The sequence below is a fragment of the Heterocephalus glaber genome, unplaced genomic scaffold, assembly GCF_053883595.1.
Source record: "Heterocephalus glaber isolate CG9 unplaced genomic scaffold, H.glaber_assembly_v1.0 deba00001457, whole genome shotgun sequence".
Taxonomy (NCBI): domain Eukaryota; kingdom Metazoa; phylum Chordata; class Mammalia; order Rodentia; family Bathyergidae; genus Heterocephalus; species Heterocephalus glaber.
The window spans coordinates 24,011,501-24,033,364 of NW_028258305.1; the positions used below are offsets into that span (position 1 = coordinate 24,011,501).

Here is a 21,864-nt window from a genome sequence, read left to right on the forward strand (position 1 = left end):
AATTCCATGTCCCTGAAGAACTTTTGCAAGACAGACAGACAGACACACACACCACATATACATATGTTCAGGAAGCAAGGCAATACTATAAAAGAAATTTAAGCAATATGTCTGGGCCTCCATTTTCTCTCCAAGTCTAGAACTAATTTTCTCAACCAGTAAAATATTAGCAGCTGACAGAGGGCAATTCTTTATATTCTTCATTCAGTGAATTGCTGCTTGCATTGCAGGGTGTGTATGATCTCTGCTCTCCCCAGTACTAGTAATAATCTCTAGTTACTGTGAAAACCAAACAAAATGTCTCAGATGATTACAAACAGGGTACAGAGGTGAACACATGGACCATTCCTGGTTGAGAACTGCTGTTGGATTATCCCCAAGGCCTTTTCCACCTCTGATATGTGCCTCTGGTCAATAAGAAACTACTCAGATTATGCTCTTATCTATATAATTTTTCCCTGTCAACTGCCATATACATCTTCAATAAGATTACATAACAAAAATTCAGAGTCCAAAGTGGGAAATAAAGGGCTCCTTCATATAGGAAATCAAACAAGACTTGTTCTTCCCTAAAGACAAGCAGAGGAGATCCATAGACTTCCCTTTGTACCTTTGGTTTACTAATCTGAGCAGCAATCTAGGGATATAAAATGTGCTCATCAAAATGTACAAGGGGTGATCAAAAGATACAGTGAAAATGATGGAATAAGTGTGTTTGAAGCAAGGTGGAGTATTTTAATACTTTAAGGGGGACTAATGACAATATGTCTTTAGTGGGCTATATTTTTTAATTTAAACATTTTATGAAGCTTCCTTGCCCTCACTTTATGATTGCCCTCATTGATCAAACATTTATGGCAATTTCTGTCAAAACACTAGTGTGTCCTCATCTACCTTATTCACTGGATCTGGCACATATGACTTCTGGTTCTTCCCCAAAGTCAGCATGACCATGAACGGTAAATGTTCTGAATCAATTCAGAACATGTGGACAATTCAGAACATGTGGACAATTCAGTACCATAACAGCACAACTAAACACACTCACTGAAAAGGAATTCTAGAACTGCTTCAGAAAGTGGCAATAGCCAGGTGACACATGCCTATAATCCCAGCACTCAGGAGGCTGAGGCAAAATTGCTGGGAGTTTGAGGCCAACCTGGGTTACATAATGAGTTCAAGGCCAGCCTGACACCTTGAACTGCTTGAACTGTATAGTGAGACCCTGTCTTAAAACAACAATAACAACAAGTGGTAAGAACAGTGAGACAAGTATGTTCAAAGCAAGGAGAGTATACTGAGGGGGATTAATGGTAATGTGTCTTTTACTGTAATAAGTTTATAAAAATTTAAACATTCACCATATTTTTAAATCACACCTCATAGTCTGTGCTCCAGACATACTGGAATCAATGGAGGGCGCTGTTAAAATGTCTGATTCAGGAGCCTCAACCCCATGGAGTCTCATTCCTCAAGGTTGGTCTGATGCCCGGAAGCCTGGGTTTCTAAACCAAGCACCAAAGGTAACTCCCACGAGGATGGGCCATGGACCACATTGAGAAAGCTTATCCCACAGGATTTCTACCCATATGTAGTTAGATTTAGAATATATTTTAGCCACAAGCCTAGTCTTTAGTTTAAAGCATCATGTTTTTTTAAATGAGAAATTTTAGAGAGGGTGTCACTCTAGGAAACTAATAGTGGCCCAAAAGACAGAATTTATTTATTTACTTTTTTGGTGCTGGGAATTTGAACCTGAGGGCCTTGTTTCTGGACTAATTTTAAATTTGATGGCAGCTCTATGTTTCTGTCTGGAAGTCAGCTGAAATAAACTTATTTCAGGGTCCAAAAGGAATAAAGATTTGTCTAACATTCAAACCCCCGTCACATTGGTGACTGGTTGAAGAGGATTGGTAAGGGTTTTAAGAACTTGGAATGAAAGGTATTAATTATTTTACTCATATTTTACATACCAAATATCTCTGATTCTGTAATTATGACAGCTGATTAACTAACATAGCAGCAAAATAAAGTGACAACAAAATGTTAGAACTAATGAATTGGAAATTACAACTATGTGCCATTTGATATAAAATTATTGCATTTTGATGTTTTCATTCCTTTTCTTTATATTCCAAGTCTATGTACTTTCAATTGCAGCATGTTTTTTAACATAAGAATTTCACTATTCTTACCACTATAACTCAAACTATCATGTATAAAACAATGGGGTAAACAGTTCTGATATAGAATTATGACAGCAGTGTAGGGTGACCCACAAAGAGGTGGCTCAAACAATATGAAAAGCTTCTTTTGTGAAGCTATCCTGTTAGCAACCATGGAGTATTACAAAAGCTGTACAATAAAGAAACTATGGGTCAATTTCACTGATGAATGTCAACACAAAAAGCCCAGATAACATACTGTTGGCAGGAACATGATACTGTCCAGCCAGTCCGGCAGTTCTTCAAAACATTAAATATAAAGTTATCACATGACAGTAAAGAAATGAAATTTGAGGGGCTGGGGATTTAGCTCAGTGGTTCTGGCACCTGCCTCGCAAGCGCAAGGTCCCGAGTTTGATCCCTGGTACCAAAAAAAAAAAAAAAAGAAATTTGTGCAAAAATTTGTACATAGGGGCCAGAGATGCAGCACAGTAATGGAGCATTTGCCTAGCATGTACAAGCCACGGGGTTTGTCACACAACATAGACAAAAATAATTGCAGTAGCCTTATCCATAATAGCTAGATAATAGAAACAAACAAAATTTTCACCAACTAATGAATAGATAAATAAAATATGGTATATTGGAATATTATGGAATGTTCCAATATATAGAATAATGAAATATTATTCAACCATGCAAAAATGATAAAGACAAATGTCCTGATATATGCTGCAGCATGGATGAAGCCCCCAAATACTATGTAAAGTGACAAAAGCCAAAAAGGAAAAACTACATACTGTTTCATTCCATTTATATCAAATTACTAGAAAAAAACAAATGCACTGAGACAGAATAAGTTCATGGTTGCTTATCTCTGAGAGAGAGGAAAGCTAGGAGAGCTAAGGGATGGGAAATGACTACTGACAGCCACAGGGTTTCTTTGGAGGATGATGAAAATGTCCTAAAATTGGTTGTGATGGTTGCACATACTAAAAGCCATTGAATTGTATTTTTAAATGTGTAAATTGTACAGTATATGAATTATATATCAATAAAATTCTTTAAAAATCCCAGGTAAAATTATTAAAGTACATCTCAATTAAGAATTAAGACACCATGACCAAGGTACTAGCTCTGCAGAGATACTTTACAATTAGGAAACCTGTTAATACAATTTGTCATAGTGAAATAAGAAAAGCAATTTGGTCAATTCCAAAGATTCTGTAAAGACATCTGTTAAAGTTCCATATTTATTTATAAAACCTCAAAATAGGAATCAAACCAAAAATTCCTTAACAAGATAAAAGTACCACAAATATCTCAACTCAAAACCTAATGCATAGTTAAGAGTGAAATATTAGAGGATTCTCAACAAACTTGGACTCAAAGTTAATCATATGGACACCTTTATCCAATAAAAAAAGAGAGAGAAAAGATAGAAGAATCAGAAGTAAAATTTGTCATCACTTGCAGGTGATATGGTTGTTTATTTGGAAAACTCAAGAGGATAAACTGGTAAGGTATTAGAAATAACCAAGACTCATAAATGATTAAGCATTTACTACACAAAACCTTATAGCACTTATATATCTATGTAAATACAACCAGTTAGAAAACATAATGGATAAAAAGACTGCATTGATAGGACAAACAAAAAGGATAGTTTCCCAAAATAAACAACAGAAAAGATGAAAGTGCTAGTAAAACACCTAAAAAACTTTAAAAAGTACTCTGTTCTTGAGCACCTGGAAGGAAGCTCCCCCGCCTCCATCCCAGGCTCCTAGGGCAGAGAAGCTCAGCCAGTCCCAGCACCCAGAAGGAGGCTCCCCTGCTGCCATCCCAGGCTCCTAGGGCAGAGAAGGCGAGCTGGTCCTAGCACCCAGAAGGAAGCTCCCCCACAGCCATCCCAAGCTCCTAGGGCAAGAGAAGGTGAGCCGCGTGGGCACCAGATGCACCCCCCCGCCCCCGTGGAAATGAGAAAACACATAAACAAGCCTTGAAAACAGACTTCCAGATCACCTACAGCAACCCCAAAGGGAAACGAGATGAAACAATCTGATACTCAACCACCTGGACTCTCTGAACTGGCAACAAAAGAGGATCTGGGAAAAATGAAATCAGAAATAATTACTCAGATAACAGCAAAGATTTTGCTCATGGTGTGAGACATGATTAATAAAGCTAGAGAGGACACAGATAAAAAAATAGAGGATCTGAGGAACATGATGGGATCCCAACATAGGAAACAAATGGAATCCATAAAACAGATACAAACAGATTTCCAAGAGATTAAAAACTCCATCGAAAGTCTGCACAGCAGAATGAACCAACATGAGGATAGAATTTCACATATAGAAGTTAGGATTGCAATTAGTGAGAAGGAAAAGAAAATTGCTTTAAAATTGTAAGAGAACACGAGAAATCAATCCAGCAGCTGCTAGACGATGCAAAGAAGAATAACATAAGACTGACTGGAGTCAATGAAGAAACAGGAGAGAGTGCAGATGACATAAAAAAATCTGTTCACAGAAGTGATGGCAGAAAACTTCCCAAGGAGGGAAAAAGAACTTGACATACAGATAAGTGAGGCATATAGGGATCCAGCTAGCCTTAATCGAAAGTATCTACACATAGGCATATAATAGTTAGGATTCCAGAAATCCAACAGAAGAACAAAATTCTATAAGCAGTGAGAGAAAAGAAACAAATCACCTACAAAGGAAAGCCCATCAGAATCACAGCACACTTCTCAATGCAAACCCTCAAGGCAAGAAGAGCTTGGAGTGATGCATTTCAAGCCCTAAAGGAAAACAGCCTCCAACCCAGATTGATGTACCCTGCAAAACTATCTTTCAAAATTGATGGCGAAATAAGATACTTTCATGATAAAGAGCACCTCAGGAACTTCATGAATACCAAACCGGCACTCCAAAAAATTTTAGACAATACCCTAGGAAAAGACAATGACTATCACAACCCCAGGAAACCCAGCAGAATGAATCCATTGGGCATGACAAATTAAATGCAAAGGGGGAGAATCCAACAAAAAGAAAAAGTCATGACAAGGCTTTTAAAACTTTTAACTTCATCTCCCAAATGAGTGTATAATTCAATCTTATTATTGTACTGATTAGTATTTTTCTGATTCTAGAGTTGCACACCATTCCTTGTGCTATACTGGCTATTTATCATCTTCTTACGTCTACATTTTAATTGAGTTGTCTCTTAATGAGCTGTAAGAGTTCTTTATATGTTCTGGTCATAGGTTATATGCATTGTAAATATGGTCTGTTTAAGGACTACTTTTCATTTTAATGATGTCATTTAAAGTTCTAAATATTGATGGAATCTCATTTATCAATTTTTTTCTTTTATACATCATGTCTTTTGTATCCTAGGTAGTTCTTGCCTACCTTGAATTCATAAATATTTTCCATTATAATTTCTTCTTAAAGTTTCATACTTTTAGGCTTTCTTATTTAGGTTCATAGATCCGTTCAAGCTATTTTCATGTATGGAAAAAAAGGGTTGAGGTTAATTTTTTTATATACGGATACCAGGTGTTCTAGTGCCGTTCGCTGAAAACACTATCACTTCCTCGGCTCTTGAATTGAGTTTATATTCTATAAAATGCTAATGTTAAATGATCTTTCAAAACTCAGTGGACCATATATGTGTGGTTCTATTTCTAGATTCTCTGTTTTATTCAAATGATCTATATGTCTTTCCTTACACTAACACTGCCTTGATTACTGTAGCTTTAGAAGAAGTCTTAAAATTAGGTACTAAACGTCTTCCAACACTGTTTTTGTTTTTGTGTTTAACTTTTCTAGGTCCTTTGTACTCCTACATAACTTTTAAATTTCAATATCCAATTCTTCATTTATAGCAAGTATACACAGACCTGAATTTTTATATATACCTTGTGTTTTCTGATCCTGCTAAATTCAAGTACAAGTTCTAGGGGCTTCTAGAGATTTCTTAGTATTTTCTCTGTAGATGATCATTTCATCTACATATAAAGATTTTGCTTCTGCCGTGCCAATCCTATCCTAGTTGTGTCATTTTATTGCCAGACTATTTTGGTGGGGCCTAGGTTTCAAAGTTTAATGGACAGATAAAGAGTAAGCATATCTGCCCTTGTTCCCCACCTTAAGGAGAAAGCATTATATCTTCTCCATTTATATAAGGCATTCTCACTGGAAGTATGGAGTATATGTCTTTAATCTGTTGAGAAGGTTCTGTTCTACTTCTAGGCTCCTGATAGCTTTTACCATGAACAGCTGTAGAATTTAGTCCAATACTTTTTCTCCAACTAGTGACAGGATCATATGGCTTTTTCCTTTCCTCTGTTTAAATGATGACTTTTGGGGGTGGATCTTCCAATGCTGAACCAACACTGCCATCCCTATAATAAAACCACTTTCTATATGCTGCCAGATCTGACTTCCAACAGTTTGTTTTGTTAAACAAATTTCTATCTGTGTTCATACTTTTTTCTTCTATTATCTTTATCCAGTTTTAGGATTAGCACAATGTTGAGTTCCTAAAATGAGGGGAGAAGTGTTCCTTCCTTTTTCTGCTTTAATTGTTTGATATAATTTATCAGTTAAAATGTTTATGAGCCTGCTGTTGTCATAGAGGTAGGTTTTCAAGCTAGGAATATACTTTCTTTAATAGGTGCTATTCAAATTTTGTATTTCCTCCAGAGTTAGTTTCATTAATTTGTCTTCCAAGGTACTTCTTAGAAGTTGTCAAATTTATTTCAAAACAGATTTTTGTAATATGCTTTCTATATCCTTTTAAATTCTGTAAAATCTGTGGTAATGTCTCCTAGATCTTAATATTGTAATTTAAAAAATGTATAACTGATATTGTGTAACAGGAAGAAAAGGTCTAAAAGAGCAGGGGAACTGGGAGGGGTAGGGGAAGGGAAAAAAGAGAAAGGAAAAAATATGAGAAGAGGAAAAAAAATGGAAACAAGGTCTTTGCAAATAGGGAAGGGTGGAGGGGGTGAAGGGAGTGCAAGGGAAGGGGAAAAAAAATAAGAACCAAGAGACTCATGTAATGGTACAAGATCCCAATGATGAATGTAACTGTATTGTATACCGAAAATGTACCAATAAACTTAATGGGGGAAAAAAAAACCCATGTCTTTCATATTTAGCAAAAATCAGACTGGGATCAAAATAGAGTGAGGAAGAATGAGACTCAGTAAGAAAATGAATGAATGAATGAAGAATCAGTATGAGAGGGAAAGGAGTTACTCTGGGCAAGGATGGTGGTTTTTATGAGAGCAGAGCAGACTTACTGCAAGCCTACTGAAGCTTAACATTGGAGCCCCTCCCTCTGAAAGGCCCCTTCTAGGGAGCCTTGAGAAGGTGTTCATTTGGTCGTATATTCCTATAAAATTCACCAAAGTAAGGTATAACTGAATTCATCCTCCTAAAGGAGAGCCTCAAAATAAGTTTCAGGCCCCACACAACCTGGGTCAGGCCCTGTGAGAGGTAGGAAAAGGCCAGTGGCAGGAGAAACTAGGAAGCTTTCCATTACTGTGTCAACCCATCAAGAGGAAAGGTTTATTTTGGCTCACAGTGTGAGGGTTTCAGTCCATGGTCAGAGGCCCATTGCTCTTGGGGCTGTGGCAAGGCGGTATATTATGGTGGGAGTGCATGGCAGAGGAAACTGCTTGCCTCATTGTGTCTAGGAAGCAAAGACAGACTGGAAGGTGCCAGGGTGCCAACATCCCCTTCAAAGGTACACTCTAAATGACCTAGCTTGGGGCCAGTGGGCCTACCTTCTGAAGGTCCTACTGCCCCTCAGTATTACCACAGGCTGGGGACCAAGCCTTTAGCATGTGGGCCTTTGGGGGACACTTATCCAAACCATGGCAGTTACTAAGAACCCTGTCTGAGCAGGGGAACAGGAGCTTGGTGGTGCCAGTCAAATTTCTGGGCAGCTTCTTCTTTTCTAAAAATGCTATTTCTTAGGCTCACAGTTCTCATATCACGACTTTCCTTTCAGCTTTTACATCTCCTTTGCAAATGAAGTCACAAGAGACATTCAGCTGTTACAAACTTCATGTCAAGCTTTGAAGTGCTTTTTAATAGCAGAAATATTTGGCTCACGTGTGGGCTTTGTAGCTATGGTAAATACCTCTTAGTTATCTGTCGCTACTGTTATTTCACACCTCCAATTTGGAGGAGAAATTCTGCATATGCATTGAGGCACTAAAAAAGAATATTGAACTATATCTTAGCTCTTTTGTGAATGGTTTCCTTTTATTTCCTCTCTCATGGAACTAATACTTTCATCACATTGTACTGGTTCTGGGTGGGAAAGCAGTGGATGGAAGAGGAATGCTGATTATTACATCACTGGTTGGCAGTTTCCTTTAGTTGTTTGAAGGTTAAGTGGTCAAGTAGCTCCTTAATACAAGATCAAGGCATCTCAAGGACTGATTCATCCACCTGTTTTCTGGCAAGTGCTTTAGTAGACTTGGGACGAAATGCTTACAGTAGCTTAAGGAGGAGAAACTGACCACAAATAGAATGAGATAAAGATGGGAAGGTGGGGGCTGAGGGAAAAAACCCTCTCATCTTAGAGGTTCCTGATGAGTGTTGAAATATAGACTGTATATCCAAGTACATAATAGAGCCACATACTTAGAAATTGCATTTTTTTAAGAACAGAAAAAAAAAAAAAGGCCATGTATTAAGCATGTGGAATCCTGTATTGAACAACATTTTGCTGCTTCATATAACTTAATTATTTGAAAAAGAGATGATAGAAAATATTATCACACACCATAAGTTAAACACTTGACATTTTTATTCCTTAAAATGCAACATTTTAGAAGTCTAGATATGTTTATTAATTAGTGATTATTAACACCCAGTAAACAACATTTTGTCTTGTAAAAACACAATCTCTTTTCACAGCATGAAGCTGAAATCTATTATTCCCTGATTCCATATGCTGAAACACACTCAAATGGTCACAAATGACCTTAAGCACTAAATAAATGTAAATGAGGACAACATAGAAAATGCACTTTTGATTGATAACTAAAAGACTAGGTTGAAAATCAGGTCCCAAAATGAAGAGTCCTCTCCAGAATGGATGGCCATCTGTACTGCAGAGGGAAGGCTGGATGGAGAAGGAGGAAGGCATAGGGACAGCAGGCTCTTTCTTTCTCTGGACCTGCCTGAGGTTCTGTGGGATACTAGTTTGTCCATTTACACAAGAAAAGCAGAGCATAATGCCTTCCCTTGCGCCATCAACCAGTATAGAACATCCTAATGCAGGATTTAAAACTATATACATATATAGGCATTTCATTGAATTCACCAACTAATACAAGAGAAACAGATTATTGCTATTCCATAACCTCATACCAGTATATCCACCACTTTGGGGTGTTTTTTGGTACCAGGGATCCAACTCGGGACCTTGCACTTCCGAGGCAGGTGCCAGAACCACTGAGCTAAATCCCCGGCCCTACCACTTTGGCTTTTAAGCATAGTTCATCACAAACTGGGCAACCGGGGCAGGAAAGTGTCCTTAGCAAAAGGGAAGATGTAAAATACCAAAGGATGACAGATTAACAGTAATAAATAAAATTTTAAAATAAAATTGTTCTTCTAAAAAGTTTAGAATTAAATGTACTTGAGAAAATTGCAGAAATACAGATATTTCATGTGAGAATTACATGATTATTCACTGCTTCTAAGTCTATTGTCAAAGGGTAAAAATAAAATGTAGCATCAGGGAACACACCACTGTTTTGGTTGAGGGCAAGGATTTCTCCTAGTCTGAATAAGAGTGAAGAGAATCCTTACAGGAATGGATACACAGATTATTTCAAAATCATAGAATAGAGCAAGTTTCTCAATCCCAGCCCTACTGATGTTTTGGCCCAGATACTGTTGGGGGGCAGCGGGTGGGGCGCTGTCCTGTGCACTGAATGACCTGGGTGATAATTTTGGCCTCTACCCACTAGATGCCAGTAGCAACACTCTCCCTTCTCTTCTCAAGCTCTGACAGCAAAACCTGTCTCCAGAGAACCCCAAATCCCCTGATGAGTAAAACCGCCCCAGGTTGACAACTAGAATGTAGTTGACTGCTAGAATGTAGAATGATCACTAGAATGTAGTAATTTAAGTTTTGGGTTTTGTTTTTTGGGGGGTTTTTTGGTACCAGGGATCAAACTCAGGTCCTTGCGCTTACGCAGCAGGCAGCAAAACCACTGAGCTAAATCCCTGGCCCTGAATGTAGTAATTTAAGAAAGTCCAACACTGAGCTTCTTTCAACCTCATATTGTGCAACCTCAGTCCTTAAATCATCCCCAACCCAGTGTTTAATGTAGTTACCTTCAGTTTTCTCCGCTATTAACTGGAAATAATGAGAGTATCTGTCTGCTCAGGGTTCTCATGAGCATTAAATGAGATACCATTCGTACAGTGCTAAGATTTAAAACAATGCCTGACAAAGTGCTCAATAAATGTTAGCTATATTTATGTTTAATAATCACCACTTGTCTAAAAAAAGTATATCCAGTTTCAACTAGAATGTTTTAATGTAGAAAGGTATCTTACCAGCTTAATATTTTCTGAGTCTTAAACACACCAGCCTTCTGATTCCTTGCGATGATGTCTCTCACATCTACAGGACACAGTTAAGAAAATCTTGACAGTGATTGGCAATAGACTCAGAAAAAAAAATGCCCACAACAGTGACCTTCTTATTATAATGGGATTCACAAGCAAAAAGAGAAGAGCTATAGAGTATGAGGCAGAAGAGTATAGCCTTGCCTCAACCACCAAATGCTGACTTGCCATAAGCAAGATCTTCATTCTGTAGGCTGCAGTTTTGTCACCCTTGAAATATACATCTGGGTAGCATCCTAGCAAGTCCCAGAGTCGGGGGATCAGTGGAGAACAACTGCTGCACAGGTGCCAGGCCCCATTTCCTGGGAAATAACTAGGAGTTCAATGGCCTTCAAGTCAGAGGGGAGGGCAATGCCAACCAAGTTGAAATACTTCCAGTCTCCTAAATTCTAGCAGGGAAGGCGGCAATGAGCAGCAGGGAGAGATGTGGGGTCAAGTGAGAAAAAGGTGAAGAAAAGCTTAGAGCATCTTGGGGAGAAAATGAATTACTAAATAAGAAAGACAGTATAGTGAAAGGCCCTTCGAAGAACTGTCCTTGCAGATGTATGGTTTGGCCTTTGGCCATCTCCTGGCATGGAAGGACTTGTTTACTGAGCCATGGTTAAAGACCCATGTTCACTGAAGGGACATGGCATGCCCCATGGGAAAATACCAGGTTTCAACACCAGGAAAAGCTGGACCTCAGATCAACTGACTATGCTTCAACTTCTGGGCACTAAAAATCTCATAACTGTTGCTCTGTCTTTGCTATTGTCCCTGTGCACAACAGGACCTAACGTCCTAACTCTGGTTTCATCATATTTTTCTGGTTTTCTAATTCCAATTGTTCTTACTTTCGAATTTATTGTTCATGGTATGTTCCATGTGTTACTGCAAGAAGCCTCAAAATCCCCCATTTGGAACAAGGCAGGTTTAAAAAAGCAAGAAATAAAATAATTCCAGTGAAGGCTGCAAGCTGAACTAAATTGGGCCCATGGGGAGGACACCAAGCAGACAAGCGATGTTCCCCTATTGCTCAGAAAAACAGATTTCCTGAATACTCAAAGCAAGCATTGGCCAAGATCTCCCTGCAAGAACAGAGCCACAGGACTTTTTAACCCAAATCTCTGCTTGAACCACCAAGCACACCCATTTCTTCTCTGAGTGAATAAGCAGGTACTGTGATAGCTTTCTTCCCTCAGGAGTGGGTAGGAAAAATCAATTAGGTCTCCTAATGAAGGGCTTTGTTGAGGTTTACAAAAGTGCTATAATGCAGACTTTTTTTTCTGGGGTGAACTTCCCTGTATGCAAATTAAATACCGTTAAATTACATTCATTAAAAAATAAAGGAGACTAATTTGCCTACTTGTTTTGATTAACTAAAATGACACATCGGCCTACAGTTCTGTCTATTTCAGGAAGAAAGTATTTCAGGAAAGTCTTCTAAATGAAATGCCTGGCAGAAAAGGACAGCTGACATCTTTATTCTGAGAAGAACAAAATTAGTAAAGAGTCAACTGACAACTGTTTTTGATTAATTTCCCCCCACATCAGACCACACCCTACTCAGCGTTTCCATGGCATCCAACCACAGGCTATAATGTGCCTGGTACACCTGTAGCGTCACATGAGTACATGACTAATCTATCAAGCAAAACATATTATTTTGTTAGTGGAAGTAATACTTTTTATAAAATAGTCACAGGGAAGTTAAATTATATAACTCAGAAGACCTATTAATAATTTTTAGTAAACATCTTAACACTATATACTTTCATACAATTTATAAACCTGTGACTCCAGGTGGTCAGGCTGAATCAAGTGTATGTATTTATATATTCTGGAAGCAAATTTTTTTAATGAAAAAATTCACAGCAGTATTTAGGCTGCTTTATTTTTAGAACTGGGCAGGGAATATATTTTTTGGTTTTGAAGGCGTTTTTAATATTAAAACAAGTACAAAGAGAAAAGTGGCAATCATATTTTAAATATTACCTTAAATAAATTCTGATACTCTGCTCCTCACCCTTTCCTTTAGGTCAGATTTTGATGGTTCATCTGGATGGCATTGTGTCCAATAATAGATTTTTATCATCCTTCCATGTCACCTCAGGGTAATGAAGGAAATCCAATCAAATCCAGTCAATATGTCCAGAATAGTGCTCAACACAAATCACGCTCTCTGCACCTACCTTATGGAAGACTTCAGTGGGAGGGGCTGGGTGCAAAGACAGCCTTAATGTGATTTCTGATTAAGTGGACACAGCAATCACCTCTGCTCCCCTTGTCTGGGCAACTGGACTTCCAGAGCTGCAGGACATATGCTCAGGGCTAAAAGGAAACCAGAATCCTGCCCCTAGATTTTCCTCTCAAACAAGGCATGGTTCAGGAGTGGGGCTCCATTTTTATTCTTAAAAATATAATTGTATATAATAGCCATAATAGTCATTTAAACAGACTATATATGTTACTTGTGTATAAAATATTGTTTCATATATTAGCCTCTTCCTGTAATTATTTATGAGGAGTTTTACACACATTCTGACAGTTGGTATTATTCTTTAAGTAAGAAAATATTTCAAAAATAAGAATATAATGCATTACTCTATTGGTATCTTTATTCATCGGGGGATTAAAAGTGAGGATAGGAAACTATAAGATTATAATATAAATCCTGTTAATTTTTATCTCTAAAGCATTTTTAAAAATGCTTACTGTGGCAATATTTGCTGATTTAAGATTGCAAACTATTCTTAACTGCGCTTATTACTCCAAAGAATTGCGAGAATGACACAGAGGTCTATGAACTCTCTGTTAGCAACACCAACTGTTACGTTTATTCATGAAAGGCCTTTTCTTCTAGAGAGTGCTGAGGAAGTGCAAGATGACATTCAGCCAATCATTCTCATTTTTGGTGAGACTGGATGGTTTAATGGGAAAAATCACACCTTGAAGCAAATGAACCTGGCTTCTAGCTATGTGGCTTTGAGTAAAACAACCTCTTTGAGCTCCATCTCTAAAACAAAATAATGATACCTATTTTATAGACTTAATGGGATGCTCCATATGATAAGCCCAGCACATAGTAGGTGCCTACTTCATACCAATTCATTATCTTATTTGAATAACTTGGGCAAAAGCTTTAATAAGACAAAAAGATTAGTGATAATAACTAAAACAAGGTTTTCCAGTTAGGCTTTATTTTCTGTCTTTGCTGCTCAGAGCTAAGTATGTGAATATTTATATTGTAAAATTGAAATGAATGGAGAGAATCAAAGAATCTCTCTGTCTCTGTCTCTGTCTCTCTTTTTTCCTGGTACCAGTGATTGAACTTAGGACCTTGCATTTGCCAGGCAGGTGTGGAGCCACATTCCAAGCCCTGAATCAAAGAACTTCTGCCCTGTAGTTTTTCCAGTGTCTTTCTCATGTGTAAATGCATTGTAGCCCTAGCAAAATCTGTACCTCACAAAGACAGGGACTACATCTTTCTTGTCCACTCCTGTATCTTTAGCACCTGAAATGGCATATAGTTAATATGCATTGAATTGATTTAAATTTAATTTAAAAAAATATTTGTTGAGCTCCTACCTGAGATGAAGCAGATAGAGTTTACTTATGACTCATCTAGTAGATAGAGGTAAGTAGACAGAGGTACAACTGGCATCACTATTGGAGGAAGGGCTTGGGCCCAGGATAATGGCTTGGGATTCCCAAGTTCTCAACCATCCATTTAATAAGCTTCACTTATTAAATATACAAATAATGGGGCTAGAGATTTAGCTCAGTGGTTCTGCCGCCTGCCTCGCAAGTGCAAGGATAAGTTTGATCCCTGGTACCAAAAAAAAAAAAAAAATCAAGGATTTTGTTAATAAAACAATGTTAAGCCAGGAATATCTCCTTTTAAAAGTATAGGAGATTTGCATGTTTTTGTAGAATCCTAAGGTCCAGATCATGATGTAGACATTGCACTGTGACAATAAGATGCCTGAGTTAAGAATACAGAGAAACGGGTCGGGAAATATGGAAATATTCTTCAGATAACACACTAGACTTTTACTAGGGATGGATCATAGCAGGGTGCATGCACTGGGTGAGTTAGTGATTGGAGCCAGAGAAGTTTGCTCACCTTTAGGTATTCTACTTTATTCATTATGAGTTGGAAAAGGTTTAACTTTAATAAGAACTCAATATACCATTTTTCTTCCTAATAGTTATGTCATTGTCCTCACCAGCTACAAACCTTATTGAGTAATTATTATATGTAGGTGCTTGGAGATTTCTTTACTATACTAAAAGAATGCCAAAGAAAAAGGAATACATTTCACATTATTCTAGAATAAATTTGAGAACTGGATGAACCAAATGATTTAATTTCCAATTTATTCTTTGATCTCTTTGGGTAGAGATAAAATTGTATCTATAGGAAGAGACATTTCTCAACCAGGCAACTCTGGGTTATATGGAGCAATACGGTTTAAGGACCAAGCAGAGCCTCCAGGAGTCCTACCCATGAATTGTGAGAAAATATTTAAGACTTAGAAAATTCATTTTACCTCAACTCTTAATCTCTTTCCAGATGGCTCTGCTTAATAAATCTCAGATCAACATCTAGCTTTTCAGGGTCAAGGTAGAGAGTTCTAGAAGACATAGCCAATCCATTTGATACATTTTAGGAAGATAATAAGTAAACTCACAACTGGTTGACAAGCTTCTCTGATATAAAGATTCAGAACCAATCCATTCACCACCTCACATATTTAAAAAATAGAAATAACAGAAGATTAAAAGGAAAACCAGAAAATGTTATTTGTCTTTTAAAAAGGTTTAAAAAATCAGAATCTTAAAAGCTTAAGAGACTAGAAAGTAAGACTCAGTTGGATTCATTAAATTCAGAAGCCAAGAACAACAAAAATAATTTTTAAAATGATGAAAATAATATACAGGCCAATACTCAGATGTGATGTGTGACTGCCAGGTCGATTTTCAATTACACTTCACTGATGTATTCATTTGTTTCTTAATGTGCTCATCTTGCCCATTAAGAATAATTAGCAGCTTTGCTTAGAGATTTTCTGGCTTCTGGCAATGTTTCTCCCCCTTTTTTGTTGACATCCACTTTTACTTTTTAGAAAGTAATTTTTGGATAATATCCTACAACTGCTATATAATTTAGGCTTCCTAAAATTTTAAAAGAAAGATATAAACAGTAATTTTTAAATTAGTTTGTTTCAATCTATATGCATCAATAGTATGTGATTCAGTGAATTAGTTATTCTTACAGAAAGTGGGCACATAGAAGGGAGAAAAATTCACTCATATTAACTTCACTCAGTAAAACAGATTACAACAGATGCCTATTGTAAGCTCTGTTAGCAAGTCAAGAACAACATTAGTATTAAAAGCAGGAAAAAACACATTGCCAATTTTAAGGTTTGATTCATGCTTTTTTCTCTTAATTAAAAAAAATTAGATCTAGTTACAACAGAAAAAGGCACACAAATGTAGAACAACTGCATGATAAAAACTGAACTCTATCAGTAAAGTCCTAAGAGATGAAATAAAACACACAACCAGTTTTGGTCTGCATCCTGAAAGGACCTACTTTATCTACATTGTAAAGTTCTTCCCCTCCTGCCCTTTGGCACCCTGCTATATTAAACCCATTGTAAAACCCAGCACAATAAAGCACTCTCAGGGCTGAGCTTCTGAGGACCAAATGTTAAAAATCCATTTTCTTGGGAGGGGGCTGTACCAATCATTTCTTTGAAAGGCCAGCAGAGTGAATGCAGAATCTGAGATTTCCTCTCTGGTTTCAAGAGCTGGCATGACATCTTTGCTGTATGGAGCAAAGGTGTGGTAATTAATGACATTGGCCTTTCTTCCTATCTTGGACGCTCTGTTAGCTCAGTCATAATTTTAGTACAGTTTTATTTACATACTGACTACAGATCTTTCCCATATTTTGATAAAAGTTCTAATTAGTTTCTGATGCTATTAAATAAGACACCTGCTGATTTGAGAAAAATCTCAGCTTGCTGGGCTCAATCTGAAAGTTTCTGTGGCCAGAATAGCCTTCTCTTGTTCACTATTTCTGTTTTTCTTCCCCCCAGTGACTTTCTTTGGGGGCTGAGCTGGCATACCTGAGCTTCCTCTTGTTCTCTGTATTCCCTGACATAAGGAGGAGGAGCACAGTGAAATGATACATGCAGAGAATAACTGTGAATAAGGCAGAGTGAATGAAGCAACATCAGCTCATCTTCAGGAATATTTTGAAAAACTTTCAACAGTCTCAGGATCATGATTAAAATCCTGCATTTTAAAAAAGGAAGCACCTTTTGTCATCTCTTTCCCTTGTGTGAAAGGCCAAGATTGTGATTGGCTGTTTTTCCTTCCTGATTTTTTTTTTTTAGGTCTGTTAGGCAATTAGCTGGGTGGGGCTCTGTGGCGCACACAAGTGCTGCTGAACAATATTAGCTACTGTGCTTCTTGTACCTCCTTCCTCCTATGTGAGCAGCCTGATTGAGCGGCAGTGAATTTTATTTTCAAAAAATTACAGAGTGGAGGTAGAAAAAGAAAATCAAAAAACAGTTTTAGGTGTGATTCTGCAAATATCAAAGCTGCTTGGCATTTTAGGGGCCTAAAATTCAAGTAAGTGGACTGCCTCCCTCATCACAGAAACGAAAGGCACACCAGAAAAAAAAAAAAAAATCCAAAGTAAACATATCTTCCACTTTTCCTCTCAATTTCTAACGGCTAACTGCCCCTGAGCAAATCAGCTTGACTGCTAAAGTAGCCACAAATTATGCTTGCTTTCTTAGTTAAAATACAGTTCAATTTTCATGAACTCTGTGTACATATTAGTAAAGCATAATCTAATATAATGGGGTTTGAACTATAATAGCATAGGAGAAAAAAAAGGAGATAGCTCTTATAATCCTAAATAAAAGGAAATAATGAAGAACTGATAGCTGTTTCCAGTGGGGAATATAGGTAACTCCTCAGCAACTAGGATGTGCACAATATTACATAGCTACATATAATATCAGCCACAAAAATACATAATAACAAACCTGAAAGTAGAAGTTAATATTTGTGAGCAATACCCAATAAAGTAAATATTAAATGATTTATTTCATATTGGTAAATCTTAATGATAATAAGCATAAGAATGCTTGAGAATTATTATGAAATAAATTTTCTTATTGCCTTGGTCCATTAAAACAGGCTCCTTTAATAAAAAGTGTCTATAAAAATCTATCGAAAGGTAAAAAAAAACCCAAACCTATGTGGTCAAAAGCAATGAATTGATATATTTCTACTTTTCCTTAATTACTTATCATGTGTGTGCGGGGGGACTCTTTTTTAATACCCCATGCTGTCTTTCTTTATATCAATTGTTACTCAGCCGGGAAAAAGGAATGAGCACAACAAACCCGTTTTCTATCTGAATAAGGATACTTCTGATGGCCTTTTCATTCCCATCAGTTAACAGAACTTCTTTGACATCTGCAGAAATAGCAACCTGAAAAAAAAAAAAAGGAGTACAGCAAACAATGAGCAAATATGCTTGTCTGTGTGGAAGTGAAGACAGGAGTGACAAGCCTTCAGTATCATGCTTCCTCACCTATTTCTCTGTAACAATCTTCAATCTTTTTTCATTTTATGTCTGCATTATTTTAATCATTCAATCAAATCAGTCAATACTTTTATCATTCCATTTGCGGGAGCCTCTATCTTGCTATCATTCTGTTCGGTAATTGCATTGTGACAGCGGATGATGGTATTCTGAGAGGCTTTCATTTGTGGGCTTCTGTTTATCTAGTAGAGCCATCATACAAGGCTGTCACTCTGCCTTTCAGCCTGCTTCTGTCTGACTGCCTGATGCCCTTCATATAACTTTGCATTGCAGGCAGATGGCTTTGTGAGGGTAATTTTTTTGTGAGCTTTGACATGCTCGCACATTGGGCTGTAACCTCGACACATTGTATAAGAGCGACAGGTTTGTCAAATGCCAATCAGTGTAACAATATGCTTTTATTTGTAGAGACATAAAAACTTGTCTAATGCACTGTGCTGCTACATAATATCTCCTGAATACATGACTCAGAACCCAGAGAATGGGGAACGACGTTCCTGAATGGCCAATCTAATTCAAAAGAATCTAATTACTGAGCGCTCTGGATCATGTTTGTTGGTGTAATAATGCAGGCAAAACATTAGCAGCTATATCATGGTGCTCCAACTGTGATTTGCTGGGCTATTCCTGTATCTTAGCAAATGGGACTATAATCTGAAGAAAAAAAGAAAGAAAAAAAAGAAAAGAAAAAGAAAAAGAAAAAAAAGAAAGAAATGCTTTCGCTATGGCAAAGAAAGACTGCGAGGCCTGGAATGTCACAACAAGCGATATTGACTACACGGAGATAAAATGTTTCTGCTCATCGAGGCAACCCTAAAATCAATATGATCCGAAAGTAAGTCAATCTAGAAGGTCTCTCAAGGCCTGGCAGCTTTGACCACAGCCGATGCTGTTGACGGTTCTCTGACCCAGCAGTTGGAGGCCCTGGAACATTTTTCCTTTTGTTCCTCCCTCTGAATGGGATTGGAATTGAGAAAAGACCTACCATGAGCCCAGCCAAGCATGTCATGCCACCCCCTAGCTCACACACAGCAAGGCCCCTGAAAGAGAGAAAAGAAATGGTAGAACCCATACAAATTAGATGAAAATGGCCAGAGAGATATATATGTTACAAGAACAAATTGCCATCTGCAGTAAGGACGGCGCTACCAGGAAGTTGTGGAGACGCGACTAGGCTACCTCATGTCGTTTTGCGTTTTAAAAATAATTATGAAATAGAAAAGTCACAAAGCAGGCAAATCAGTGGGGGTTCCCTCATTAGTGTTCACTGCAACATTACCACCGCTGAGCTGAAAAATCTGAGAAGGTTCCCTTTTTTCCCTTGTCAATGGCGCTGTCTTTTAGAACTAAACTAGCTAGAGTAGCGAAAGATAATTGTTAGGAAAGGATAACACTGTTAATCCACATTCATGCCTTCAAAAACAGTTAGACAAGTAAATGAAGAATATATGTGTGTATATACCTACATTATAGTCACACAACACACAAATAAATGCAACCCTGAATTTTTTTTAAAATCTAAAACAAACCGAAACATTTTGAAAAGCTGAACCGTCCCCATAAAGCACAATTACACAAAGAGCATTTAGCAATTAACACTTAAATCACAACTGACCCCAACACAACACCACGAATAAACAATGCAGGGACATAATATGGTTAAGCCAGCAAGCCCAGGCTGAAGTAATGACTGGGCTTTGGCTTCACTGCTTGAAAGTAAAGCGGCTCAGAGTTAAAGCTGACAGTCTAGTGTGCCATTCTGCACTTACCTTCCCCTTTGTGCCTAAATATCAGCCCTCAACGTGTGACACTCTCGCCCTGGCCCACTGCTCGCTGATTGGAGCTCCAGTCAAGCTTAAGCACAGCGAGATGAGCAAATGCCAGACTTCCAGGGCAGCTCTGCAGCCCAAATTCAAAACTGCCCTGTTCTTATATTATTTGCTTAGACTCTTGAGATTGCTCCTTCTTCCCAATTCGGGAAGTTTATTACCTCAAGAGGAGAAAAAAAAAAGCAAAATTAAAAGGGGTGGGGTGGGTGGGGAGAGGGGAGCAGAAGAAGCCAGGATAGGACATTCACATTTGGAAATACACTTAATGAGTATTTAGTTGTTCAAAGAAATTATAGACTGTGGCTAAATATGGACCCATCAAGCTTCAAAAAATGCATATTATTGACCCAATCTTGTAAGTACATATTGCTAAAATACACACCATGATCACTAATGGCTTGTCTGGAATCATAATGGACTATTCGGGAAGTATATATTGGATAACTTTTATAAAATGAAAATTAAAATGAAAAACCTGTATTTTCTGAGTCTGCTAAACATATTTAGAATTTTAAAATAAAAGCATGTTTTTCTTTTCCTTAATCCCATTCATGAGTTGATCTATAATTCATATTAACAGTTGAAAACATCTATTTCTGTAGCATGACTCCCTATAGTAATTTATATTTCACAAATAAATATTGCCAAGTACATAAAATACTTAAAAATCACAGCAGGATGGTATCTTTTTTTAAACCCTTAAATAATAGTTATGAGGTATTTATAAAATATTCTGTAATGACTTTCCCAGTAGAAATTTAAAGAAGTCTTTATTTTGCTTTTTTTTTTTTTTTTTTTTGACCTCTGCAATCAGTAAAGATTGATTGGAGCTTCACTTTTGTTTCTCCCAAATCAAAGTGAAATAAAATGCCTTGAGTGGAAATCAAAAGACTTTGACATATAGCAAAAAGTTTGGTGTGCAATTTTAGTACCCAAAGGTAAATGCAGATTTCTTTTCAGAAGCAACATGTGTTCAACTGTTCAACTTTTTCCTTTCTTCCTCTGTCTTTCATTCTAACAATTTAATTTGAAGAATGCAAACAAGGCCATTTTTAATATGCAGATTCAATATCCATGATGGGATAAACAAATCTCTTTTAAGTGCAGTTCTGTACCTGAATATATTACTGTGCTTGAGGCAGTAGTAAGCCAAAACCTCTTCGGATGGCCAGATGCCTAGAAAACACAAGAGGATAGATGTTTGGATTACAGAAGTCATTTGGATACAAAATAGATTTTAAAAATAAGGCTCAGCACAAGCTATTTCAACTGCAATCAAACTTAACAGAGTTATTACTTGTCATATGTTATGTCATATAAATTTTTGTTATTGTTATTGCTATTACAATGGTGAGATTTATAACCTTTTTGCCCCAGGGTAATAGTAAAATATCCTAAATAAAATGTCCCAAATCCCAATCACAACAAAATAGCAAAAACAGTAAAAACTAAAATTATAGATATGAAAATATACATCTTGATGGTATTTTAGGTAGCTCTTAACCCATTCACATAAAGTAAGCATAAATTTAAGGCCTACACTATATATAGCCTGTTAGGCAAAAAAAAAACGGAAATGTCAC

The 21,864-nt window shown here is 37.2% G+C and overlaps 1 protein-coding gene across 4 annotated transcripts in view; it reads right to left on the reverse strand.

Annotated features, from left to right (window-relative positions):
• Camkmt (calmodulin-lysine N-methyltransferase) overlaps window positions 1-21,864 on the reverse strand; it is a 442,726-nt gene that overhangs the window by 64,883 nt on the left and 355,979 nt on the right. For 2 of the 4 annotated variants that reach the window (XR_015452987.1, XM_004839378.4), the window contains exons 4-7: window positions 21,397-21,457; window positions 19,438-19,492; window positions 18,275-18,338; window positions 10,766-10,832 (exon numbers count right to left, since the gene is read on the reverse strand). Coding sequence is in view for 3 of the 4 variants with exons in the window: in XM_004839378.4 (XP_004839435.1) it covers window positions 10,766-10,832; window positions 18,275-18,338; window positions 19,438-19,492; window positions 21,397-21,457 (247 nt within the window). In the remaining variant the exon portion in view is untranslated. Of the gene's footprint in view, window positions 1-10,765; window positions 10,833-16,568; window positions 16,648-18,242; window positions 18,339-19,437; window positions 19,493-21,396; window positions 21,458-21,864 lie in introns of all 4 variants that reach the window. The other 2 variants (XM_087216082.1, XM_004839379.4) reach the window with 2 other exon arrangements.